The 25,192-nt window shown below is 46.7% G+C and overlaps 9 protein-coding genes across 9 annotated transcripts in view; 4 read left to right on the top strand and 5 right to left on the bottom strand.

The window, feature by feature from the left end:
• Nucleotides 1-4,313, bottom strand: part of TREMEDRAFT_67867 (uncharacterized protein) — a gene marked incomplete at both ends in the record, with an annotated part of 5,018 nt that extends 705 nt beyond the window's left edge. Inside the window, 17 exons of the mRNA XM_007002959.1 lie at nucleotides 12-13; nucleotides 43-74; nucleotides 127-172; nucleotides 220-442; nucleotides 527-1,003; nucleotides 1,050-1,564; nucleotides 1,620-1,681; nucleotides 1,724-1,855; nucleotides 1,905-1,977; nucleotides 2,022-2,179; nucleotides 2,222-2,398; nucleotides 2,451-2,532; nucleotides 2,577-2,852; nucleotides 2,901-3,014; nucleotides 3,057-3,640; nucleotides 3,685-3,865; nucleotides 3,912-4,313. Of these exons, the coding sequence (XP_007003021.1) occupies nucleotides 12-13; nucleotides 43-74; nucleotides 127-172; nucleotides 220-442; nucleotides 527-1,003; nucleotides 1,050-1,564; nucleotides 1,620-1,681; nucleotides 1,724-1,855; nucleotides 1,905-1,977; nucleotides 2,022-2,179; nucleotides 2,222-2,398; nucleotides 2,451-2,532; nucleotides 2,577-2,852; nucleotides 2,901-3,014; nucleotides 3,057-3,640; nucleotides 3,685-3,865; nucleotides 3,912-4,313 (3,536 nt within the window). The remainder of the gene's footprint in view (nucleotides 1-11; nucleotides 14-42; nucleotides 75-126; nucleotides 173-219; nucleotides 443-526; nucleotides 1,004-1,049; nucleotides 1,565-1,619; nucleotides 1,682-1,723; nucleotides 1,856-1,904; nucleotides 1,978-2,021; nucleotides 2,180-2,221; nucleotides 2,399-2,450; nucleotides 2,533-2,576; nucleotides 2,853-2,900; nucleotides 3,015-3,056; nucleotides 3,641-3,684; nucleotides 3,866-3,911) is intronic.
• Nucleotides 4,314-4,747: 434 nt separating this feature from the next.
• On the top strand, nucleotides 4,748-9,372 carry TREMEDRAFT_27287 (uncharacterized protein; the record flags this gene model as incomplete). Its single annotated transcript, XM_007002270.1, has 9 exons — nucleotides 4,748-5,619; nucleotides 5,664-6,095; nucleotides 6,143-6,451; nucleotides 6,499-6,762; nucleotides 6,807-7,032; nucleotides 7,079-7,365; nucleotides 7,489-8,569; nucleotides 8,619-9,024; nucleotides 9,071-9,372. Coding segments are annotated over 9 exons (4,179 nt in total), but the record flags the coding sequence as incomplete, so codon positions are not given.
• A 597-nt stretch (nucleotides 9,373-9,969) lies between these two features.
• TREMEDRAFT_60536 (uncharacterized protein) lies at nucleotides 9,970-12,143 on the top strand (the record flags this gene model as incomplete). The annotated part of the gene is made up of 5 exons (XM_007002788.1): nucleotides 9,970-9,999; nucleotides 10,326-10,964; nucleotides 11,010-11,114; nucleotides 11,268-11,778; nucleotides 12,010-12,143. 5 exons carry the CDS (start codon nucleotides 9,970-9,972, stop codon nucleotides 12,141-12,143), a joined length of 1,419 nt encoding a protein of 472 aa, XP_007002850.1.
• A 302-nt stretch (nucleotides 12,144-12,445) lies between these two features.
• Nucleotides 12,446-14,438, bottom strand: TREMEDRAFT_27711 (uncharacterized protein; the record flags this gene model as incomplete). The annotated part of the gene is made up of 3 exons (XM_007002321.1): nucleotides 12,446-13,607; nucleotides 13,835-13,964; nucleotides 14,057-14,438. 3 exons carry the CDS (start codon nucleotides 14,436-14,438, stop codon nucleotides 12,446-12,448), a joined length of 1,674 nt encoding a protein of 557 aa, XP_007002383.1.
• A 998-nt stretch (nucleotides 14,439-15,436) lies between these two features.
• On the top strand, nucleotides 15,437-16,616 carry TREMEDRAFT_16423 (uncharacterized protein; the record flags this gene model as incomplete). Its single annotated transcript, XM_007002176.1, has 5 exons — nucleotides 15,437-15,571; nucleotides 15,640-15,671; nucleotides 15,749-15,867; nucleotides 15,966-16,217; nucleotides 16,318-16,616. Coding segments are annotated over 5 exons (837 nt in total), but the record flags the coding sequence as incomplete, so codon positions are not given.
• Nucleotides 16,617-17,946: 1,330 nt separating this feature from the next.
• Nucleotides 17,947-19,369, bottom strand: TREMEDRAFT_71211 (uncharacterized protein; the record flags this gene model as incomplete). The annotated part of the gene is made up of 4 exons (XM_007003035.1): nucleotides 17,947-18,212; nucleotides 18,338-18,885; nucleotides 18,951-19,283; nucleotides 19,327-19,369. The coding sequence occupies 4 exons, from the start codon at nucleotides 19,367-19,369 to the stop codon at nucleotides 18,111-18,113; spliced, it is 1,026 nt and encodes a 341-aa protein (XP_007003097.1). The 3' UTR covers nucleotides 17,947-18,110.
• A 452-nt stretch (nucleotides 19,370-19,821) lies between these two features.
• On the top strand, nucleotides 19,822-20,460 carry TREMEDRAFT_60532 (uncharacterized protein; the record flags this gene model as incomplete). Its single annotated transcript, XM_007002787.1, has 2 exons — nucleotides 19,822-20,125; nucleotides 20,297-20,460. 2 exons carry the CDS (start codon nucleotides 19,822-19,824, stop codon nucleotides 20,458-20,460), a joined length of 468 nt encoding a protein of 155 aa, XP_007002849.1.
• A 207-nt stretch (nucleotides 20,461-20,667) lies between these two features.
• Nucleotides 20,668-22,053, bottom strand: TREMEDRAFT_60531 (uncharacterized protein; the record flags this gene model as incomplete). The annotated part of the gene is made up of 5 exons (XM_007002786.1): nucleotides 20,668-20,754; nucleotides 20,824-20,937; nucleotides 20,961-21,409; nucleotides 21,482-21,632; nucleotides 21,865-22,053. 5 exons carry the CDS (start codon nucleotides 22,051-22,053, stop codon nucleotides 20,668-20,670), a joined length of 990 nt encoding a protein of 329 aa, XP_007002848.1.
• A 1,781-nt stretch (nucleotides 22,054-23,834) lies between these two features.
• Nucleotides 23,835-24,202, bottom strand: TREMEDRAFT_60530 (uncharacterized protein; the record flags this gene model as incomplete). Its single annotated transcript, XM_007002785.1, has 2 exons — nucleotides 23,835-23,956; nucleotides 23,977-24,202. 2 exons carry the CDS (start codon nucleotides 24,200-24,202, stop codon nucleotides 23,835-23,837), a joined length of 348 nt encoding a protein of 115 aa, XP_007002847.1.
• Between the last annotated feature and the right edge of the window lie 990 nt (nucleotides 24,203-25,192).

The following is a 25,192-nucleotide window of genomic DNA, read 5'->3' as shown; positions in this document are numbered from 1 at the left end:
TGCTATGACACCGCTATCATGAGCAGTGACAATCTAAAGAACGAGTTCATGGTATACCACATAATCTGGCATATCTATCACATAAGTTCGTGCAATGATCTGAAATCTGAGAGAGATTAGACTCACAACCTAAACCATAAAGTGCACTAGTGGGGTGTAAAACACAAGGTAACTAATAAGTCAACTTGATACTAGTCAATGACAATAGAAGGAACTTACACCAGTTCTGACATTCATATATTCCCCTATACCCTTAACTCTGGCAGCTTGATGAAAGTATCCAGCTGTTATACATTTTCGTACAACATCCCAATCTGTACCACAAGACACTACCTCCATCTTTTGAGTTTTCATAATATCTTCTAATTGACCTCGCACTTCTCTTGCTTTTCGCATAAGTTTCGGATGAAGGAAATGTTTCATACACCATCTATCGCTATATCTGAGAAATCGTCAGCTGGAACCATCACTGACGGATCATGTGGAGAATGAAAGAATTGGAAAAGAAGCGGCGTGAGAAACTCACCCATTACTCTTCCACTGAGTGTACACATGCAACAAAGTCAGATGATCCGATTCAGGTACGAAAAACTTTTCTCTAGCAGCATCACTCTCTTCCGCTCGTTGAGCCGGTCGATAGAATACCGAAGGTACTGATAACATTGAAACGATAGTGAGCATCTCACTAGAACATCCATAATCGGTAGCGACGATAAGCATTTTTGCTAATGATGGTTCCATAGGAAAATCTGACATCTTACGACCGGTAGGAGTTAAATCTCCAACATTATCAAGAGCACCCAGTACCCAAAGTTGGTACATTGAATTCAAAATGTTTTCTTGAGGTGGTGGATCCATGAAATCGAATTCGAGAAGGTTTCTAACTCCGAGGGTTTTCAAAAGTAAGACAGTATTGGCAAGATTGGTACGTTGTATCTCGGGGATGTTGTTGGGGAATAGTTCGTTCAGATAAGCGACTTCGGTGAAGAGACGATAACAGAATCTGAAAATTATGAGCACGACCTGAGAAGATAGAGAGATTAGCTCACCCGGGTCCTGTTCGTCCTGCACGTCCAGCTCTTTGTCCTGCGTTGGCTTGACTAATAGGTGTTATTTGTAAAGCATCCATGCCGACTTTCGGATTGTACACTTTTAACTTTGAATAACCGGAATCGACCACGTAGAGAATACCGTCAACTGTTAGTGACGTCTCCGCGATGTTGGTGGCCACGATGACTTTCCGTCTCCCATCTGAAGTAGGTTCAAAGATCTTGGCTTGAAGATCGGCTGGCATTTGAGAGTAAATGGGAAGAACAGCTATTGGTGGAGGGTCGTCAAGTTGAGACAATCTCTCTTCAATGACTGCACACGTAGTTTCGATATCTTCTTGACCAGTCATAAATACCAATACGTCGCCAGTAGGCATGGATAGGTGAAGCTGGAGAACTTGTTTGATGGCACTATCGACATAGTCCTCACAAGGTGATTTGGAATGATAAATCTCGACTGGAAATGTACGACCTGGAATGGTGAATGTCGCCGCATTGCCGAAGAATTTGGAGAACTATTACTGATCAGCGAAACAAATCACATGGTCCTGGCGGGGCGCTTCCACTCACCTTCTCGGCGTTCATTGTAGCAGACGTCACAATAACTTTCAAATCTCGACGGCGAGTGAGGACTGTGCGTCAGTGAAGGTTCCCAATCCATCGGCCGCACTCACTCTTTCGCAACAGACCCATTAATATGTCGGTGCTAAGAGAACGTTCGTGAGCTTCATCAAGGATGATCACACTATATTTCTCCAAATCTCCTTCATTGAGCGATTCTCGTAGTAAAACACCGTCCGTCATGTCTATTGTTTCAGCTCAGAATCCCTCATCTCCTGGGCAAGCTGAACCTACACTTTATCTTCGTTGACTTTGACGTACAGTCCTCGAACCGAATGGCGTACCCTACCGTATCACCGAGTTCACACTGAGTGTCATTTCCTGGGCTATGAGCCTATAACATGGACTTACCTCCATCTCTTCACTGACACGCTTGGCGACGGACATGGCCGCCACACGTCTGGGCTGAGTACAACCGATGATTCCGTTGGCGCAATATCCGTCCTCGTACAGGAATTGTGCCAGCTGTGTGGTCTTCCCGGACCCCGTTTCACCAATGACTACCAAAACTTATCGTCAGCTTGGGTCGTTTTCTTGGAGAGTAAGCTGACCTTGATGATCCCGTAAATGAGCCATGAGCTCCTCCCTGACGGCAAACGCCGGCAGATATTCCCGCTGTTCCTTGAGAGTACGACTTTTGGCGAAGGTAGATTGCCCTTCGGATTTCTGAAGGTGGGAGGAAAATTGAGATCCGGCTTTATAATTCTTATCGTCGCTTTTTTGTCCTTCTGCAAACATCAACACCCTAGGCCAGTGCAATTGTGAGCTGTGTGAACATACCTTCTCCTAACTCGGGCTCATCTGTGATGCCGATGAGGTTGCCTAGCGTCGTTCCGGCTAGGGATGCGGCCTTCGCTGCAGCCTAGGTGTGTCAGCTCAAATATGAACCAAATCTTAGAAGCTCACCTTTTCTCTCTCTTGCCTCTCACGTCGCTCTCGTACTAATGCACTGCCTTTCTTACTGAACACCGCCATGTCACTGGTTGGATCTTTCACTGGATTGACAGGGTCCAACTGTCTGGTATAGGCGATGGTACCATCGAGGAAAGGAGGTTTTAGGTCATGTACCAGAACATGGACTTTGGAATCTTGATCATCTTCAAAGTCCAGATCGACAGCCCCTCGTTGCGTGACACCGGACTGAAGCATTCGATTCGTCTCCCACAGATCATTGTCGGCGTTCTTTTTGATCAGCCAGTACTTTCAGTAGGCAATAGAGCGTCAACTCACGAATTGCGCCTGTTTAGCAGTTTGTCGTTTATTCGCTTTAGCTTGCAATTCCAATTCTTTTGACCTCTCCATGTTCTCCCATTGAGCGAAAGGGTTATGTTCTTCGTCTCCAGCCTGTGGGTGAGCCGCAACATTCGACATGAACTAAAAACTCACGACTGCTCCTTCGTCATCAACGGTATACCAATCCCTATCGAGTCGAACTTGTTCTTCCTCCCATTCTTTATAATCCAGATGTACGCCATCCTCATCCTCTTGTTTCACTCCCTTTCGTGGTGTCTCGTCCCATTTTCTGGCCGCGGTGCCTTCTTTACCCCAACCTCCTCTATCACCAGGTCTTGGCGTCTCGTCCCAGCCTCTATTGGGCACTCTCATACTCCCGCTATCTGCTTCACGCTCAACTTTGACTGATCGTGGTGTTGGAGCAGCATCCCATCCTTTGCCTGGGGCACCATTTTGACCACGCCGATCCCCACTGCTCTCCTTATTTCGGTCTCCATTTCGATCCCTTCCACCCACCGTGGCTCGGTTCGCTCGAGACTGGAAGTCTTCGATGCCTCGCTTTCTATCCGCACTCGGATCGGGTTTGATAGCGGTGACAGCTGGAGGAAATGGCATATTACGTTCTTTTCTTCTAGCCTCGAGTCGACGACGAGCCTCTTCTGATAATCCACCCCCATGACTGGGAGTCTCGTCAGGTCGCACACGAGCCGTCTCTCTCTTTACAGGAAGGGAAGGGACTAGAATGTCAATATACGTACGGCGTAGGTCATGTGATACTCACCCTTGAAAACGCCACCAGAAGAGGAGGCTCCATTCTCATCCTCCATCGGCTCCATCTTCACTCGTTTGCTCGGAGGCTCAGACTTGGCTGCAGCGGCAGCGACAGCCCTCTTCTCTGCAGCGAGTTTGTCAAGTCCGAGTAGAGAAGGTCGCGCACCTTGAGGTTGTCGGTATGCCACGGACTTGGTCATCAGCTCTTTTCTCTCTCAAGGGGATTGATTGACGTACTTCGCCCGACCTCATGAGCCCACCTTTCCTTTTAGGTTCGGCAGCGAGGGTATCACCAGCTTCATGGTCCATCCCTTCCATCCCTCCTTCTTCTCCACCTCCTTTGGTACCATCTGGTGAACCTGAGCGATGTCTAGTGGCGCGGGACATTGCCAAATGAGCCAGAATGCGAGAGTGCATGGACAACATGGTATCCTCTGGAAATTTTCCAAACGCCGCCGTAGCTTTCAAAAACGAGTCTCCTGTCCTGTTGTACTTTGCGATATCTATCACACGTTTGGCAAGTAGGTCATTAGGGTTGATAGAGTTGAGCAAGCGGGAGAGCTCAATGGCGATATGGTGAACGAAATCCTGCTCTTCTTGTTCCGCTCCATGAGGCCCCGTGGGACTTGTGGTCGACATCTTGGGTCAGAATATACGATGAGGGAGTCTCTTCTGATCGATTTGTCTTCCGCCAAGTTGTCCCGAACAGAACAGAGAGGTGTGGAGGGGGCAAGGGAGTTATAGAGTGAGTGGACCAGGTGCGAAAGAGGAAAAGAGGACAAACTGAGTGGAGGAACGGAATCAAAATTTCAAAACGACGATCGAGAATGAAACGTCTAAAACCTCTCTCTCTATAACAGTGTATCGACCGTCAACTTCTCACCATGACTGACAAGGGTGACATAGATGAGGTAGCAGCATTACGCAAGAGGCTCAACAGACCCTCGGGTTCCTCCTCGTCCAACATGTAGCTCGTCTTGTATTACCCGCATCGACCCAGCTGACCTATCAGAACTGACTTGGAGAGAGCCCTTGACAATGTCCTCCGACCTCCTACCGGCACAAACGACGCCCTTGAAAAGCTCAGTCTCCTTCTCAGCATCCTCAAATATATTACATCTGTCTCTATTGCACCATCTCCTGATCCTGACGTAGTGCATATCGCCCATCAGAGGCTGCTACCCGCCTTCCAACCTCAAGGCATTCTGGCTTCTTTGCTTCTCGACGGTCTCGAATCAGTATGGAAAGCAACACCACTCCGATTCGCCGATGTGCTCACTGCTGCTGCAAAGCTTTCTTCCATCCTACCTTCTCCTTCGTCGTCGTCCTCTTCCAGTCAAAACTTCTTCCTAGCACTTTTCGACTTTCTCATCAGGCGTGGAATGAAGACCAAAGCCGACCTCATCGCTGTGGGGTGTATGTTCGACCACATGCCCCGCGGAGCTATACCCTCAACTCTCATGGACAATCTTTTGGAAGACCTGAATCTTCTGACATGCGGGATGCAGCGTAGCGTGCTCATCGTCAAATGCCTTGCTCTGAAGCCCAACCCGGACCTTTCAATCTTAGTGCCTTGCCTCACTTCTTCGATAGACCCAGCGAGTACCGCCAGTCCGATCAGTCGACATTTTCTACCTACCCTATTCAAGGCATTCCCTTCAGCTCCAGCTACACTTCTACGACTACTCTCGATAAACAAAATGAATACAAAAGGACATCCCTTCCCAGCATGGGTGGCAGTAGCTTCTACCGGCATGACCACGGGCCATTTGTCCATATCTGACATCCCCAACGAAGAGCTGCAAATCGCTATACAGCACCCCGAGTATTCTATCCGCTTGAAAGCTTTCGAGATCATTACAAATACCAAAGACCTCCTTGCTCCACACGTTGTCGACCTGATTAAAGAGGCTTTTATATGCAACTCCGTCTTGTCTGACACAGGGTGAGTCATTCATGCCCCACATGTGAAGCGCGCTAAGAATGCAGAGCCCGCACAGACTTCATTTCGGCTTGTCGAAACTTGTTCCTGAATTTGGAAACTGCGGAAGCGTCTGCTCACGCTTCTCTACGTCGAGCAACAGAAGGCATAAAGATCAACCACAAACGAGCACAACACATGTCACCCGTCGATCCAAACCTAGCTCTCTCACAAGCTGCTGGCATTCATTCCTGGTTACTAGAGTCATTTATCGCTTCAGTCTTGAAAGGCTGTCGCCGGTATCCTGCTGTGCGTACCATACTCGGCCTCAGCATCTTTGGACTATACGTGGATACATTTGGGTGGGTCGAAAAAGGTCCGACGCGATTCCACGTCAACGATGTGGCCCAGAAGCGAATCTACTCTGAAGATGTCGTACAGTCGCTGTTGAGCTGTCAGTCTTCAGAATATTCTGACATCAGGAATCGAGCGCGAGCGATGTACGTATCATGGACTACGGTAAACTGGTGATGGAACTGACGATTAGCATCGAGAAAGCGACCAACATTCTTCCGGGACTGGATGACCTTGAATCCCCTGAGGTCCAGAAGCTGCTACAAAATGCAATTGGAAATCTCAGCCATCCGCGTTCCACACAAGCCGAAGCGGGAAGATCAGTCCTTGTGATCATTTTCAGAAGATTGGTGTACAATCCTGAGCTCCGAGTTCGCTCGGACCCAGGACGGTTTCTAAGCGACTTAATACAGTCTCTCACACTGAGCATCTCATTGGCGGAGCAAGATTTAGTGAGAGAGATGGAAGAGCGCCCTTTCCATGGCCTGCTTCTCGCACTCAGGTGTGTTCTTCGTCTCATGAATCTCCAAATTTGAGGCTGAATTGAAGTGATCTCATATCATGTCTCGACCTGGAGAAGCCAGAAGAACAAGGCTACTGGTCCCCCATGTTTCATGATCTATTCTTGCTCATCCAGAGAATCTGGTGGGTCACACGCAAAGTCATATCTCTCAATCAAGTCGCCGGAGCGGAACATGAGATCGCCCGGGCGTATGAGGTGCTAGGAGAGGACGATGACGGAGAAGGTGGAGAAGAGACTTTGGATCATACTAGCCTAGTTTCCGGTTGTTGGAGAGCTACACGTAATGCTGGGTGAGTCGTCTGATATCTCTGGAAGAGTTCTCTGATTTTCTCAGCATTTTACTCTCGACAATCTTCACAACCGGCCTGCCGTGCTCGGCTTATACAGAGGGCATTTGGTCAAGAAAAGACGTTGACCAAGCCGGACGAATGTTTACTATGTGGCTGAGGGAAATTCGTCATCGTGGAACGTTCTCGAGAATAGCTTCTTCCTTTGCTCTATTGGTCAACGTTTTCAAGTGGTGTCCGCAATTAGTGGGCCTGGAGGAGGAATGGCTAGAGGTGAGTCCGACCAGTCCCAGGTTTGGTAAGATTGATCTGATAGTAGGACGAGTTTACTTTGATCACGCTTGATGAGCTGTCCATCACTCGTCGTTCAGCCGCCATTCCTTATAGCTTTTTGGCCCTGATTGGTGGAAATGTCGTGCTGCTGGATAAAGCTATCGACCGATTGATTGATCTTGCCCAAGTCGAACACGATTCATCCGACAAAACAAAAGTACACGCTTTCAACATAATGAAAGTTGTGTTGCTCGACGCTAAACAGACAAAATATCTGGATAGGTATTTTGAACGAGCTGTGATCGTTGCTTTGAGGGGATTTGAGTCGTCTGAGTAAGTCCATTTTCTCTTCAATCGTCCTATCCCTTCCAGCGTCTATCGAACAGACGAATTCGTATGGTGTGACTGTACTCGAATGGCTGAAACTTATCAGCCTGTCCATGTACTGACGACTAGCTGGAACGTTCGTAACGCCGGTCTCATACTTCTCTCTTCTCTCATCCACCGTACTCTGACTCCTCCGCGAGGATCGGCAGACTACTTCGAGTTACAATCCACTCTCGCCTCTCGCCAAACATTCTCCTCTTGGCATACCAGATACCCAACTCTTCTCCCTTTCCTTGCCGAACACATCCGAAAGTACTCCACGCCGGTTCGAATGTCCGACAAACATTTCCCTCTTTTTCCAATCCTCATCATCGTCCGTAGCTTACGGTGGAGTGATTCATCCCTCGAGATGCAAAAGGAGTTGACAAAGGCGATATGGCCTTTGATAGGGAGCCAGGAATGGCAAATTCGACATATCACCGCTCAAGCTCTTTCCTCTCTTCTCTCACCTTCTCGAGCCATGGAAGTAGTGGAAGAACTGCGCATAACTCTGGATTCGTCCGAGCAGATCTCTATGAACATGCAGCATGGACGTTTGTGTCTATTACAACGGCTATTCCGGGACGTTGTCGATTGGAACATCATCACAGCAGGTGTCCGAGTTGGGTTGGAAACTACATTCGGTCGTTTACTCGATCATTACGGAGATGGAGCTCATCCGTTGATACTGAAGGAGATCATCGAATGTTTGAATCATCTTCCAATCTCGACCACATCAGAAAGTACAGAACTTGAGGCTCAAGCTATTCAAGTAGCACGCACAGCACTCATGTCATCCTCGACCGTACCGGGCTACGACCTCCTCCTCAATTCTTGCGTGACCTTTTTGCGAATGCGACGACCTACGACCCTACCAACTCTCATCAATACCGGCCATCCAGCTGTTCTAACCGCATTAAGTGAAATGGACTGCGGATCTAGTTCGAAAACATTGACGGGTCTCGTTCGAATCGCTTTATCATCAAACGTCGATAATTTTGTTCGTGTCCGAGTTCTCGACCTTGTTTCAGGGACGAAATGGACTGACGAAGCTTTGCGCGGTGTAACGAAAGCCGAGTGGTATGGTGTCACTGACAGAATAGTACGTATGGTGGGACATATCTGTGTTCCATTGAGGGAAGCTGCACTTCCTGCTCTTGCATGGAGTATTGTAACTGTGAGTGAATCATGATCCCTGTTAGTTAGATATTGACAGGCAGGGTTTGCGTAAAACGGACAGTCCCATATCACCTGCTCAGTTGGAAAGTGTCGCTCAACAAATCTTGTTGTTCTCAAACGAAAGTCAATCGGAACCTACTCGATCTTCATCTAAAAAAGCGATGGTTCACTTTGCCCCATTTCTCTTTTCGACCGAAGGCAACCCTCTACCTTCGAACGTGCGACAAAAACTTCATCAAGCTCTCCTTCGTCTGTTGCAAGACGACGATGAGGATATACGACTAGCATCTGGGGGTATCGTCACTTTTGCTCTGGGAAAGTCACCAGTTGTTCATTGTAAAGCTGTTTCAATGTATTGGGATCAGCTGGAGAGTACCCTTCTGTCAGTCTGGGATGAAGGTTGGGAAAGATGGTTATTGGAACTATGGACGGACGAATCCGGGTACAGTGAGCTTGTTCAGCTGCTACATCTCTAATATGAGTTGATGAATAGGGAACGATATGGACACTCTTGGTGATACTAATCTAAGAGCGTTGTTCGAAGAAGAACCACCCAACCTCTTCCGAGATCCTCTTGTCGACTGTATGAGAGCGGGTAAGCTGCTATCCTTGAACATCACCAAACTGTCAGAGACAGGCAGACAGAAGTTGAAAGAGGTCAAGAGAATGCACTTAGAGGCGAAAGATAAGATTATGGGATTGAGTAAAATGAGCCCGATTGAAGAAAAGTGGCAAGCTAGAGGTGATACGTTGAAGAGGATCTCGCTGCAGGAAGAGTTGTTTGACGCGACGTGATGGCATCAGTGTAGAGGGGGGGAGGGGGTCCTTTCGCACGGACCGTCAATGTGCGGCTGATGGGTTGATTGGGAACCGAACTTCGCGCACGACACGAAATCTCTTCACGCACGACAAAATCACGTGACTAGCCGTTAGGCATGCCGCAGAATCAAGTTAGGCGTCTCAAACCACGTGGCTTCTTGTGCACAGATCGCCCTTCCACTTTTCTCATACTTTCAAGTAATATCAATTAACTTCATCACTTTCTGCAACTTACAGGAGATAAGCTATGATATTGAGACACTGACCATCGTTCTCAGGACCCTCGATAATCCCCATTGAATACCTTCCAGTCAGTATAGGCTCTGAGGCGGCCGGAAATTCATGGGGAGAAGGGGTGGAAGGGAGATCAGTTTATCTCGGTCAGTTCTTGACCTTTGAGCCTGAAACTTTTACTGACCAATAGAGGGGGACGATCTCTACATGTCCGTGTAAAAACCAGGATCTTTCTATGCATAGATCATGGAGTAGGTTAGCAACTCTGGCCACAGGACAATTGGGGAGGGGGGGAGGACGGAAGGGTGTCCCTGCGTGCGCCTAACGTCTCTGTGCTGCATGCCTAACGCTTTATCACGTGATTTTGTCGTGCGTGAAGAGATTTCGTGTCGTGCGCGAAGTTCGGTTCGTTGATTGGATCATCAATCTCTCCTCCTCGTCTTCACTTCTCCCTCTCTTTCTCATAACAGCTCTATCCTCTTGGTCATCTTGTCAACATATAGTTCGTAACAACCAAACACAGTGACTTTTGGGTATATGAGAAAGGTGACGAGACCATCAAGGGTCATACCTCACCTCCCTTTGTCTCTCTTGACATTCCTTCCACCCCTCGGTCATATCCTCTCTCGATTTTCAAAGCATATCTCTTCACTTTATACAACCTTTCCGTGAAGGAGAACGACTTGATAATACAGTATCAAAAACCCATTGTCGATCTTGTTCCAGCAATGGACCAAAACATGTCATCTCCTGATCCACTCGACGAACCCTTGGATCTTGACCAAGTTTACGCTTTATTCGGTCTTGATCCTCCACACGAAACCTGTTCAACACATGATGTATCCTCTTTATCCGACATTCCACAAGACTCACCCTCAACAATGGTTCAATCCGATATATTCCTCTCCCACCTATCCCAACATTCCACCACTTCTCCTGAAGTCGACTCATCAAATACGAATTCCTACACTACCAAACTGAAAAACCCACCTATACCCTTGACTCTCTCACATGGCACCCACATGGATACCACGTCCATCTTAGAGGGTATGGACATTCCCGTTACTGCTTTCCCAGGTCAAGAATGGCTCAATTTCCCAGATACAGCCCCTCTATCTCCTCCGCAGACTATGTCATTATCAGTCCAAAAGACGTTGACGAAGTCCTCAAGAGGACGGAAACGTAAAATCGTCAAGATCTCAGATGGTAAAGTGACTAAAAAGGTCATATCGAAAGGAAAAAGCACGGGAAAGAAAGAAAAAGACGCAGCGATTTTGAAGAAGGAATTGGTAGCTTTGACAAAGCGATTTTTCAAATCTTTCACAGAACTTGTGGTATGTCTGAGTACCTCATATTGAGAATGAACGCTGATGAGATAGGATAAGGTAGGGGAGGATGTGGTACGTTTGGCTATGATGAATGATCATGGGGATATCAGACTGAGTGAGATGTTAGATATGGCTAGAAAGAGTCGCGTGTCTTTGGTAAGTTCACTACTCGTTTCCTCCGTCATCCCCCCCCCCCTCTGTCATTGTATTGTACTTGTCGTTTGAATCTTGCCTGAATGTGCGGTCTTATGACATACTCTTGCGCAGGTAACGAACCATGTATAAGGTGATAGGTAAGCTGAACAAAAGACCTCATTACCTCCGCAGAAAAAAAGACGAAAAACCAAAAGACAATCTTCCTCCCCTCCATCAGAGATCCCACATACTCCTCCCGATCCATCCAGCTCTATCAATCCGATCATTGCTCAAGACCACCCCTCCACGTCTGACGATCAGTCCAGAGAGAATACCACCAGTCTTGAACCTCAACCTGATAGTACTATCCCTCGCATAAGGGGCAAAGAAATTGACACAAGATCTCACCCAGACGAAGTCGTCGCGGCGGAAGATCTACCTACAGACGTCGTCAGAGGTCCATGGCGTTCTGTAGAGATCACAAGGCTTCAACATCTGTACGACCTTTGCGTTTCTCGGGCGGTTGGAAAAGGAGTTGAGAAAGAAATCTTGATTGATGGGGAAGAGAGAAGGAAAGCGGTGACGAAAAGTGGGGAGGTGGACTGGGAATGGATAACGAGTCGATTTGGTAAGACGAGGAGTAAACATCAGATCTTGGTACAAGCTGTGAAAATGGGTTACAAGTGTGAGTCATAAGCTTCTATCGTTTTTCCACACTATCCCCTGACTCGAAAGGCTTCATATGCCAACTCCGGTGGTTCATGGCTTCTGCTCGAGCTAGCGAAGCTTGAGTCAATTTATTCATGCACTACGCTTTTCCCATTAGAAATAGCTGTACAGAGGTTCTGGAGACTTTCGAGGACTCCAGATAGGGAGGCATGAAGGATTCGAGAGGAAGTTCAATGCTGACGACCAGCAACGACCACTAAACCTTGTAGGAGGGCACACCAAAAGTCTTTCCGCGAGAAAGAAGCGGCCATGCGGGCGGAGATGATTGGGTCGTCTGCTAGTCCTGAAAACGAATCACCTCCGACTGTCTCGCCCGGATGAATACGTCTCTTGGGACTACATAGCGTTATAAATTCACATCTTGTAATCTAGATATGGTCCATACCGTCTATCACTTGTAAACTTTACAACTTGCACATGGCCGAATTGCATGTATCGTTCCTTACGCTTGGTCTGCATATAATCTCTCGTATCATTTGGTCATCTCGGTCGACGCTAAAGTCGCCATGCTATGCATTGTTGTGTATCACTTCAATTATCACCCTCTTCCCACTTGAAATCATTCCCCCTCAATCCTGAACCACCATGTCATCTACCATAAAAATACCCAAAGAGCTGGATGATCAATAACCATCCTCCCTTAATTTCAACATTAACCCTCCGTAAAACCTTGCCAGATCAAATTTATCTTTCTTCTCCTTATCATCCTTCACTCTCTCCTTCTCATTGCCTTCAGATTCACGTTTCGCTTCTAATTTAGCATCTGCCAATTGTTTCTTACCCGTTTCACTTCCTTTCCCACCAGGTAAAAGATCTGTAATCCAATCAATCACCTCTCCAACCTGTACTAAATCCCAACCTTTCCCTTCTTCCTTTTCCTTTTCCTTTTCAATCTTTTTCCTTTTATCTTCATTCAAACTTGATTTATCCTTAGAATCCAAACCTAAACCTAAACCTAAATCCTCTGCTAAACCTGGTCTTTCCCAATCCCAACCTCCTGGCATTTTTTCATCTGGTCTTCCACCTGGTCTTTTACTAACAGCACCACCATTAGGAAATAAACCACCTTCACCACGTAAATCCCAATGATGTGTTTCATCAACTACACCTAAGAATTCTCCCCATTTAGCAGAAGAAACATTAACTAAACCATCATTACCTTCGTATTCCCTACCATCATCCAAATACTTTTTCTCGGCAGCTGCATCAAGTACTAATTTAGGAAACCAAAGTGGATGTAAAACTGATATTTTAGAAACTCTTCCTGCCACACTTGTATATTTGACCTTTGTTGAATCAGGAGTAGAAGGATTGAAATGATCTCTTAAATATGATGTTGTTAAATTTGAATATGCGGGAGAATCGAAAATGTTTAATAAATATGAGGTGAAGGCGTTTGTGAATGTGGCGAAAGAAGATTCTTCTTTTGGTTTTGTTTCTAGTGTAAGTGGACGAGAGAGAAGAGGTGATTTTAAAGAAAATGGTAAGTTTGATATTGCTGATGTTGTTGAAGTGGCGGAAAGAGCAGCGGTTGCAGCTATAGCTGTAGGTGTACCAACACCTATATTCGCAGCACACCAATCCATGAATGGACTACCACGATGAGGTGTACCGATGGTAGTGAGTGATAATGGTGTGTATTCGGTAGGTTTGATGGTTGAGATTAAATGTCGAACATCGAGTCCACCCATCGAATGTGCGACAAAATTCACTCCCACACCTCGGGGGAGATAAGATTTGAGGAATGAATGCATTTGTTCTGCACGTTCTTTGATCGAGCCGGTGCTGTGTATCAGTGAACCGGATCCATCTCCGCTTGTTCAGTAAGGATGTCGTAGTGAGTAGGGAAGGCTATAATCCAAGCTACATTTGTCTCTGGACGGATGTTAGGAGACAAACTCGATTGGGAAGAGGCAAAGCGAGACACGGGAAAGGGATGAGGCGACAAAGGTATGGAATGTAAAGATGAGAAAAAAAAGCAAGGGAGTGTAGTAATAACTGAAAATACTCACCCCTTGACACCAACGACGACGACCTTAACACCCATCCGATCTCTTAAAACTTCTAGAACAGACGCCCAATAGTGCAGTTTCAAAGATGGAAACAGAGGGATAGGTGTAGCCGTTGAGAATCCGTATAATCCTGTCCATCAGTCCCTCACTCCTGACACCCCGAAGCTGATAGCTTCCCACTGACAAGCACTCATGTCTTCATGATCGAACGGACACACTCACCATGACACAACACCACAATCTCCCTAGGAGGCTTGACAGCACCGGGGATCAACAACCTCTCATCATTCATCAACCTATAAATCTCTGAAGGCTCTTTTGGCCAACCAGGTTCAGGATGAACTTTTCCCCCTTCCGTCACAGCCGCCTTTGGTTTGTGATATTGATGATGCGAGTGATGTTTTGATGAACCGGCTTGTGTCTCATTGGATGATGATGACCCGAGGAAAGAAGGAGACATGGCGAGTAAAGATGAAGTTGGATTAGCCCGAGCTTTCCCTTTCCATATTGAAGAAGGAACAGGGCGATGAGTTCGATCAAACCATCTTTGAAAAAGATAACGAGCGACTTGAAGGTATCGGAATGGAGATAGAGTGACGCCCATCTTGTCGAGTTCTTCTGAAAGTGGGTCGGTTGATGGGTTCGAGCAATTGACAAGTGACAAGGGACAACAGACGATGGATCGGTGGCCGGTGGGTGTAGGAAGGAGCAGATAGAAGGTCGCAGTAGCCAGCAGCCAACGGTCTGCAAGCTACATGGGAGGATGTTCAAAAAGGAGGTTCAAAGAGGAGGCATGTTGTGTCGTATGACGTATTTGTGAACATGACCTGTGGATCGTGGATCTCAAGACGTGGGGACCGGGTGGTTTCATGCAATCGGCCGACGTCGGATTTAAGGTTGTACACTTTTGGGTGGCGAATCGGTGGGGACAACATTTCAGTGGGGAATCCTTCTACACTACTAATCTCTACTCCATCTCCTCATACAATTAGCTGTATACCCATACCCAAAAAACCCCGTTCAAGATGAAGAAAGGACATTCCATACATGTCACATTCATGCATTCCCACCCGCAGTATCTCCCCTTGCTTGTCAACTGCAGACTGCCGCCATGCCGCCTCCACCGCGCGTGAGATGTTTGGTGCCTTGCAGAGAGCGGTGCACTCGCAGTGACCGTTCGCTTTTTTCAGTCTTGCTCTCTATAATCTCCCATCCTTACTTCCAGTTGTCCAAAGTTTCCTTCTGTTTCATATCTGACTCTATCATATTTGTCTCACTATTCATCTAGTTGTAACCATCCATACATTCGGTACAAGTACAATATCAATTAACCGAGTCCCCGCGATCTTCGGGGTGCCCAGATTCTTGGCCCACCCTTTGGTGAGTGTACGGTTACGGTGAAACAAACGGTCGACAACATGACGACGAATTTGAATCAAACTGACAACGAAGTGAACCCGCACCTCTTCCACCCGCCATTTCTCCTTTCTTATCAAAGTGTATATCGAATCTCAACACTCCTCAAAGATCAACCCTACCCCCATGTTGTCCTCTCTCGCCGCATTGACCCTCAGCCTGGCGCTGAGTCTTCCTTCACAAGCAGCTACGATCTGTAACGGACATTCAGAATTGTGTGATCGGTTGTATTCAAATGTCACCTTTTTAGGAGCTCATGATTCATATGCTGTGGGTAGCAGCATTGCGGATAATCAATCGAAGAATGTCACTGAGCAGCTGGTGGGTGTTTCCTTTATCCCGCTCGGGGGCTTCGATGAAATTTGAAACAAGTCAGAGCTGACGGACAGGATGACGGTATAAGAACTTTACAGATACAAACGTAAGTGTCTGTTCCTTCCTCTGCTCCTGTAGATACGGTGGGGTACGGTGGGATGAGTGGGAGTTGCTGACGACCAGACATAACGCCACGGATGGCATTCACCTCTGTCACACATCCTGCGACCTCCTAGATGGAGGAACATTGGAAAATTATCTCTCAAGCGTCGCTTCTTGGGTAGCCGCTAATCCCAATGACGGTAAATCTTCAAAACAGACTCGTACACTGCTTCGTCCCGCATGAATCACTCACGATCATGCCGCTTTCAAGAAGGAAGGTCTCGATGCTGACTTCCAGTGATAACCCTTGTCATCGTCAATATCGACGATCTTCCACCCACTTCCTTCACTTCCGCTTTCACCTCCTCCGGCTTACAACGATACACCTACTCCCCTTCGGCCGCGGAGATCAGTCTGAGAGATTGGCCTTCCCTCGGGACATTGATCGATAGTGGAAAGACGGTGGTGGTTTTCATGGATCAAGAAGCGGATTTCACTTCCGTCCCATGGATCATTGATGAGTTTTCAAATATCTTTGAGGACGCTTTTGGTAAGTACTCAAGTAATCCAACTAATCTCAAACATCCTCTATCGACCGCTTGATGTCACCTTTGACTAACTCCTAGATGTCACCTTTGACTAACTCCTAGATGTCACCGAACAATCCTTCGCTTGCGCTGTCAACCGTACCGCCGGGTCTCCCTCTTCTCAGATGATGCTCATCAACCATTTCCTTGATTCCGTTTACAACTTTGGCGGCGCTTCATTCTTCGTCCCAAACCGAGCTTTGGTCAACGAGACAAATTCCGCCACGGGAGTAGGATCCATTGGCTCTCACGTTGACAATTGTCTTCAAGTATGGGGAAGAAATCCTAATCACATTTTACTCGATTTCTACGATTCGAACGGTATTGTCCCTTTCAACCTTGTGGCAAGTCTCAATGGAGTTTCACAACCTACCAATACGATCACTCCTGATCCAGTTAGTGCAACCACAACATCAGGAACGGGGACTGCGGTAGTCTCGACTTCCCCTCTCTCTGGGGGAGCCACATCAGAAACGCGGAGGAGTTTGGGCGTGATGCTGGGTGTTGTTTTGGGTGGGATAGTGTTGGGAATGAGTGTGATGGGGATATGAGAAGTAGAGGACAGTTGCATGCATTTGTCATTGTCATTGTCGTAACTCATATCATACTCGTTTTGGTGATGCTTCAGCTTCAAACCTTTGTATAAGGGGCCTTTGGGAACAGGATTGAGTGACTAGAGCTGGCTCTGCGTGTTCTGGAATGACTAAATCTGACTTGTGAGTCTTGTGACGAGAATATCATTCGAGTGATTGAGGACACCTAGAAAACTCATGGAAGCCCGAACAGCGTTTTGAGCGACACTTTGGCAGCGAGAGGTAAAGTGTCGAAACACGTCTTGAGCGTCGGATCTGCTCTGAAGACAGGAAAGTCAGGTCGAGGCGAGGGAGGTCGATGGGTCTTGTCGAATGACTTGAAGTGAGCTTGTCTGACCGACCGAAATACTCCCGGACCTTGGACAGGGATAACGGTAACCTCAACATGGTTGAGAAGAAAAGAGTAGGATGGGAGGAGGGGGTGGAATGACATACGATTTGAGTATCAAGTCGGGTTGGGTAAGTCGAGCTTGTCGGCGTGCTAATTGTCGAATCAAATTCTCGTCTTCTTGGACTCTCTATATGTCAGATATGATCAATAGACTGAGCTTAACATGTGAAGCGTCTTATCGAATGGAGGAATTGATAACTGCTTTGATTGGAAGTAAGATCGTCGGAGAAGAAGAAGAAGGATGGGGAGTGAAGATATCCCGAGAACGGGAAAAGTCTCAAGGGAGGAGGGAAGGGGTCGAACGGGTTTGATGACAAGACGGATGTATTCCACAAAACGGTAGCATGAGCAGCATGACTTGTAGCATGTGAAGATACTAATATTCAGATGAGAAGATGAGAAGGAGGATAACAAATATGACACAAAGAAGAACACACCGATAGCTCCCATAGTACCTTTCACCCCTGGTAATCCTAACTTTCTAGGGGTGTTACTTCCTGCCACAGAGGGATCTAATGTGGAGCTTTGAGATACTTGCGAACGATGTGAGGCTGCAGAGTTTGGACGAGGTGGTTGTCGATTACGAAGATTGGGTTCGGACATGATGTGGAAGTTTGAATGATAGTGAGAGAGATGAATTGTTTTGATTTCAATTGGTGATCTAAAGGCATGAAGCTAGCTGATGTCTACGGTCTATGGTCTATGGTCCATTCATTCAATGAATGCATCATGCGTAGATAATTATCATGTTGGATAGCCCTAGAGATGATATAAGCGATAATAGAGAATGTGGAGTGTCAGATGAACCATGTGCATGCTTACTTATGTGTCGGTACTTAGTTGTTGGTCGTAGCGACATTACGCTGTGGTCGTTAAGTCTGGTTGGTCTTTTGACTAGCCTGCCGTTCTAGAACCTCGACTTTTGTGGGAATGCTTTCCATTGCTCCTGATCTCTCTACGCATATCGCGCAAGCCTTACATATCAGTATATCCTCCCCTGTATCTCCCGTACGGATTTCCTCTCAAACCAGAATACTTGCTATTGTTTTCCCAAGATGACCCTTCAAAGTCGAGAGAGTGAGAATGAGAATGAACTCACCGTCATACAATTTCTTAAAATCTCATCAAGCTCTAGACAGGCCATCAAACCAGCAACGAAATAACCAGTAAAAGTATCCCCTGCACCTGTCGTATCCTTCACTCCACCTTCCACTCTTCCCGCTGACATTCTTCTCACTTCTCCCTCGTCTTCCAGAGGGAGTAAGTACGCTATCCCATCCGCTCCTAATGTACAAATCACGGATACTTTCTCAAAACCCTTCGTGCAGTGTAATGTCCTCAACTGTCCGTTCACCGCCTCTGACGTGTTATCACTCATCGCGAAAGGTTGGTCGGAGAGGGCGGAAAGGAGATAAGCTAATTCCCCCTGATTGACGATGAGCCAAGTGAGAGAAGCCCAAGGAAATGTACGGAGTTCAGATGGTGAAAGCATAGGTGAAGGGTTGAAAATATTGATCAAGCCTAATGATAAATATGTCAAAGTGGAAGATAGAGGTATTTCATTTTGTACCAATAAATGTGTGTAGGAAGAAACGTCGGGGGAGGTATCGGAAGATGGTATATTTGCATTCGCTCCTGCATGAAGGACTGATAATCAGCTCTCATAATATCTATCATTGGTGAATGTCACCATCAGCTATGGCTTATAGAACGCACCGATAGAGTTTTCGCCATCTGTGGAAAGTTGAATAATGGCTCTTCCCGTAACCTATCCTTAGTCTTTTCGCCGAAATTTGACATGGGTTGACTCACTTCATGTTCGATCAAACGAACTCGATCAACCCCCACTCCAGCCTTTTGTAACATATCTTTCACCCATATACCATCACTTCCAATGCAACCATCCATATCCACCCCTCCTCCAGCCTGAGCACAAGCATATGCTTGATTAGCCCCTTTACCCCCTGCACGTTTGGCATATCGGGTCGATGAGATGGTCTCGCCAGGGAGAACGATATGAGGAAGTGAGAAGAATTCATCAATATCTGTTGTCAGTATCAATTCTTCTCAGAAGTCACTCAGACTCACTGATCGACCCTCTGACCAGACATCTTGGAGTATGGGCAGCCATAGTCTCGACGATAGGCAGACTTGCACTGGGCGAGTACAGTACAAAGGAACAGAATTGGACAACCAAACCTGGGGCTCCCGACGGGATCAAAAGTCGGAGATGACCGATGTTGCACCGCTCAACTTGAACCTCCACTCGAATAAGTATTGGCCACCCTTGTCTCTTTAAACCTACTCGTCTCTCTGTCCGTCGATCGTCGAGACATCGACCGTTCGATCTGTTTTCTGCAATACTTTCCCAGGCAGTACGAACAAGATGATCTAGTGAGACATCCGTTATTTCACAAAAAAGGCAATGGAATGTGGCTGACAAGATCAGTATCGTGGTACTCATATTCGTCCTTTTTGCCGTCATCGTCGTTTACGTCTGTACGTCATTTCAGTACGGTATCCTTGTGTTCCTCAAATTTCTACTCTCTGAATTCTTCGCTTGCCTCGGGTAGAAATCCAAGCATGGATTTAAGCGAATCTTACAACATCCCTGATCGATCGATCATTCCCGATAGATGCTTACAAATAGACCGCCGATTCCTCCAATCCCGTCTGAAAAGAAAGTCTTCACTACCATCCACCACTCAAGATTTAGAGCAAAGGCCCACTTTGACCGGGGTTGCACGAGAACTCACGGGTAGAGTTTTTAGTCACCCAGCGCCGGAAGAACCTATGGTGCCGTTTCATCGACGTGAATTGGAGAGAAATAGGAGGGCTGTGAATAGGGAAGAAGAGGAGAATCCTGATCCTGAATTACCAACATATCGTAAGTACTCACGTTTCGTACTATCATCACACTGGATTTGAATTTGGAACAACTCGTCTTTGTCTCTTATCCGTCTCAAGGCAATGCGCCAGTCTAGTCATCGAGACGCCGACGCATTGATTCACTCATGGCTTGACGAGACAACCCATTAGAAATCTGCTTACACGACAGGCGAAAGTACGAGAGGAAGAACCACCATGCCCTCTCCTCCTCTCCCGGTTCACTTCAGCGACGGTCATCATGGTCCCATCATAGATGGCGTTTCGGTCATAGCGTTTACTATCCCAGAACAAGCGCCGCCTAAGTACGAGGTGGAGGCGGATCGATTGGCGTAGAAGCCAGCTTCACCAGCGATGGATTGGGATTTTTTGGGGTGTAGGGATACGAAATAGATCGTGATTGTAAGCAGTGTATCATTGTCATCGTTTTCATCATCTCTCGATAGGTTTGAATAAATATATATTTGGAACGAATCATAATTGGAACGCGTGTCATTTCCCTCTTCTCAAAACCCTGAGCGTTCGATATTATTGACGAACTCATCACTCCGTCACGGCACTCTTGACATGATTATTGAGGAACGCCATACATGGCACCACATACTCATCCCGACCTTCAGATTCCGGTCCCTGTCGATCAGTCTGTTAATCTAGCCCATATATTTATGGCCCCCTCGAAGCTACAGTAAGTCAACTCACCTCAATCGTGTTCTCAAAGGAGTGTTCTCCTCCCTCACAAAACAATGCTTCTACTTCAGCCCCTAATTCTCGTAGCTTTTTGACGAAACGGTAGCCTGTTCGACCGGGACGAGACTATCGGCTGTTCCGTGCATCACAACAGTGGGCGGATATTCCTTTCCATGCTCCAATAAATGTAACCCCGAGAATCCTTTCAATGCCACCTCATAAGCCTCCTGGGTACCGAAACTCTCCTTCCGAAACAAAAGCGGAAATATCTCGTGGTTGGTGATGAAGTGCTTGAACAGATCCATTCGTTTGTAATCTTTCTCACTTGTGATATACTCCACTCCCCAAACTTCCCGTCGTTTTCCAAATGTCATGATAGGTTCAAGCTCTGAAGTATAAGGACAACATACTTCCGCATGAGAAGGATCATGATTTTTGAACATTGCTTCCAAGGAACCTTCTGGCCAACGACATAAGAAGCGTAGCGGTTGAGTCGGATCGGGACAAGATTTTGGTTCATGGTAGAACGGGTCCGTCAAATCCACCAACCCGAAAACGTCCAGAACGGCTCGAGGACGAGGTTGAAAGAAGTGGCCGGCTAAAGTAGACAACATTCCTCCGGCAGAATCACCGCCAACCACGTAATTTCAAAGAGCGATGGAGGATGAACCGAGGATGTCGGGAAGGTGAGTGAGACACCAAGCGAAAGCAGAGGTACAGTCATCAAACTGATCAAAGGGAGTTACTTGAGGTGAGAGACGATAAGCGATGGAGACAACGTGATAATTGTGTGACAGAAATGCGGGAACAATCCAAGCGTTCTGCACCTTAGCTTATCATTCTCTTTGTCACAACTTTGTCCGTTTAATTCCTCCCTCCCTCCCTGTCAGTTTGTGGTGTGAGAAAACCTGCGGTTCTTAGACCCCACAGTCTTGCACCACATGATCAGCCGATCGGGTTGCTTCCAGTTTCCATCGTCCACCCATCGCCACGCATCGCATGCCACTCTACTCAAGCCAAAGAATGTTAGTCAGGAATACAGGAAGAACTCACCGGAACCCAATGTTTCCCTACTATACAACCACCCCCATGGATCCACATCAACCAAGGTTTTGCTTTCCCAATTGCCAACGAGCTAGTCGCTGGCCAAATACGTAATGGTAATTCCACTCCATGCTTTGTATCGTAAATATGATCACTGAACCCTGGCGGACATGGTTTCGTCAGTCCCGCAAGGGACATCATGTCTATCACCTTTTCCATCTTGAAATAGAGCGGATGATTACTGACTTATTAGCAAGTCTGAAGGTTGGGGAGTATAGCGCAATTCAGATCAACCACTATATATATGTATCGTAGGCATCACGTCCTAGTTCTTCCATTACATTGACAACGATGTCAGGAGAGTTAATGTAGATCGAGTTTCACGCCATGCAACCACAACGGGACAGGAGCGATATCAGACAAGATCGTCATTGTAATCTCCAGGCCGAAATCATGAGTGATCGTGTCTTTCGCTCTCCCCGTCACGACTACGCATTAACTGGTGAACTGGTGTCATCTGGCGATCTGTCATTTGATCACAGTAAGTTAGTCGTTCCTCTCCACCAGTAAGGTCATTCACCCGCGACCCCGAAGTCGCACACCCGGATATTGATCAGACCACGTGTCCTGCCTGGTACGCTTTCTCCTGAGGTTGCTCACCCGGAACTTGATTACACCCAATTATTGAGCGACAAAATTATTGTACAATATTAGAATAGCTTCAAACTACTTGTCATGTCCCCTTCCTGTATATATGGGACATGTCGTTTACTCCTCTGTGTGTAGTTGCTTCCGGTTCTGTGTAGTTCTTTCTGGTACCTTCCACTGAAACTTCCTATCACATTCTAGTACTTATGTTAGCTAAAATGTTCTCTCAGTTCTCCTGTCTATTTAGATTTGAGATTGAGGTTAAAAAGGCTGCCTTACTATCGTTATGCATCCTCTTATTCCCTATTTGTCTTTCTACCTTTGTGTCAGGACCAGACATTGGAAATAGTCTGTGTCTATGAGCTGTGGCTATAGGGCCTCACAGGGAACAGATGTAATGCATACGTCAAAGGGTGACGCGCACTAAGCTCATGTGCTAAAAGATCCAATGCTCAGCTTATCGTATGAGCTGAAACCCTTTATAAACTGCTTGTGCTGCGACAGAGATTCAAGATTTATGACAACAGACCTAGTGATGTAGTTTACAGTCTAGTGATGTAGTGGATCAAAGAGACTATAAGTCGATGAGATCAAGTGGCGAAAGATTTGCTAAGTGACAAGAAAATACATTCAACAAGACATCTACAAAAAAGGCTGTTTCTGTCACAAACATCAGTTCTTCTTCTCTACTGACCTTTGGTTGACAAACTTTGGCTAACTACGTTGTACTAGGGTGTTGATGTCTCACTGAGACAGGGTACTTGTCTGAGAACTACGGCTAACTACGCTGTAGTAATACGTCGAGTGATAAACAATAGGATGATTGTTGATGAACTGCAGCTAACTTTGCCATGGTATGTGTTATGACCAGGTCATAACACCTCATCACAACAAGTCATGTGACCCCACACCCCTCATTGTGGAATTGTGCTAGTCATGTGACTCCACACACCTCATTGTGGAATTGTGCTAGTCATGTGACTCCACACACCTCATTGTGGAATTGTGCAAGTCATGTGACTCCACACGCCACATTGTGGATTGTGGGAATCAGTGTGAAAACGTGTAATTCTGAAACGTATATAAAGGCGGCGGAATGGGTATCTACTTTAACGACGAAAACTATCTTAAAACACCTCACTTTCCTCATTACCTCTCTGCTCTCCCCAAAGTCATCGTTGACCATAGACAGTGCAAGATCATCCTACGGGTGGCACTCCATCTATCATCAAGCCTGACTTTGGGTCTTCACTCCGAAGTCCCACCTTCCTTTGTATATAGTTCCAACTACTAGACACTCTTATACTTGATCTATATTTATTACCTCCTTCCTACTCGATACATCTTCTGTCGACCTTTGCACCAGCACTACGGTCTACTCCCGCCAGTCGTAGACCAAGCTTGCTGTAAACTTCTGCTGTCCACCCTGTCTCCACATCCGGACAACCTTTCGCTGGGGACAGGTCTTAACACTCTCGGTAGGTGCAGACTTGATGGCAATGGGTTCTGACCCTGTCTCCACATCCGGGACAACCTTTCGCTGGGGACAGGTCTTAACACTCTCGGTAGGTGCAGACTTGATGGCAATGGGTTCTGCGGACTTGATGGGCATGGGTTCCGTGATCTCCCACTCAATTGGCTTGATAGGCTCTTTGATGGATTCTTCGGACTCGATGGGTTCTGCGGACTCAATGGGCATGGGTTCCGTGATCTCCCACTCAATTGGTTCAAGAGGCTCTTCTGACTCTACAGATCTTGATCTCATCCACTCAATTGGCTCGATAGGCTCATCTTTGGACAACTGTCACAAAGTGTGTGACAAGTCGAGCGAAAGTCGGGGAAGGGTATTTAACCAGCGATCGGCGGTAGAGTTAACTGCCGATTAATAGGCCTTTTCGTCGCAGTGGTTTAGATCACTGTTCCGTTGGGCACTGTTATATCGTGCATATGCTGGTCAGTATGTCTCGTGACAACAACATTGCAGAGGTACGAAGTACATGAAAAGTGTATAGAGAAGCAGGTAAGTCTTTCTTCCACATGTTAACAGGTTTGTGGACGGAATGGAAGTGGAGCACTTATTGTTCAGTCTTCATATTTGTCTTTTTACATCCATTATTGCTAAGCAATCCCCTCTGCCGTTATACTCTCCGCCGTTCTCACCTCTGCCTTGGGTATTCCCTTAAACCTTGAATTTTCCGAACCAAACGCCCGCTTCTATTGTCTCCCAAGTTGATAACCTAGTCACTATTCATGACACTAGCTCTCTACTCTCACTTATTGTTGTCTTTAAGACTGTTTGAGACACATCATTGTGGCTTCATCCTCATCAGCCTTATATCTGTGACAAGAATACAGGATGTTTATCCAGGAAGATACCATGCCGTGCATGTCTTTCCAAGTAAGGGACTTGCTATCAAATAAGGACAGGCCCTGTTACAATACATAAGCTTGACACAACACCCATCAACAGAAGACCGGTTCATGGGAGCTGAGCTCATATGAAACCACATGATTCAATTTGTGTGCATGAAACTGAGTAAGAAGCCACTCCACTTAGTCCCTGATTTGTGGGTTGGCCAGAGGTGACAAACATACTTCAGTCTCTCCACCTAATCACTGGCTCTGACCCTAGCTTCTACTGCAGCTTTAGCATCTGCTTGGATCTTCTGGAGACTGTCTCTGGTGAGGT

Source organism: Tremella mesenterica, assembly GCF_000271645.1.
Source record: "Tremella mesenterica DSM 1558 unplaced genomic scaffold TREMEscaffold_2, whole genome shotgun sequence".
In the NCBI taxonomy this organism is placed as follows: Eukaryota; Fungi; Basidiomycota; class Tremellomycetes; order Tremellales; family Tremellaceae; genus Tremella; species Tremella mesenterica.
The sequence above is the reverse complement of the archived record's forward strand: the minus strand, read 5'-3'. Positions and strand labels throughout refer to the sequence as shown.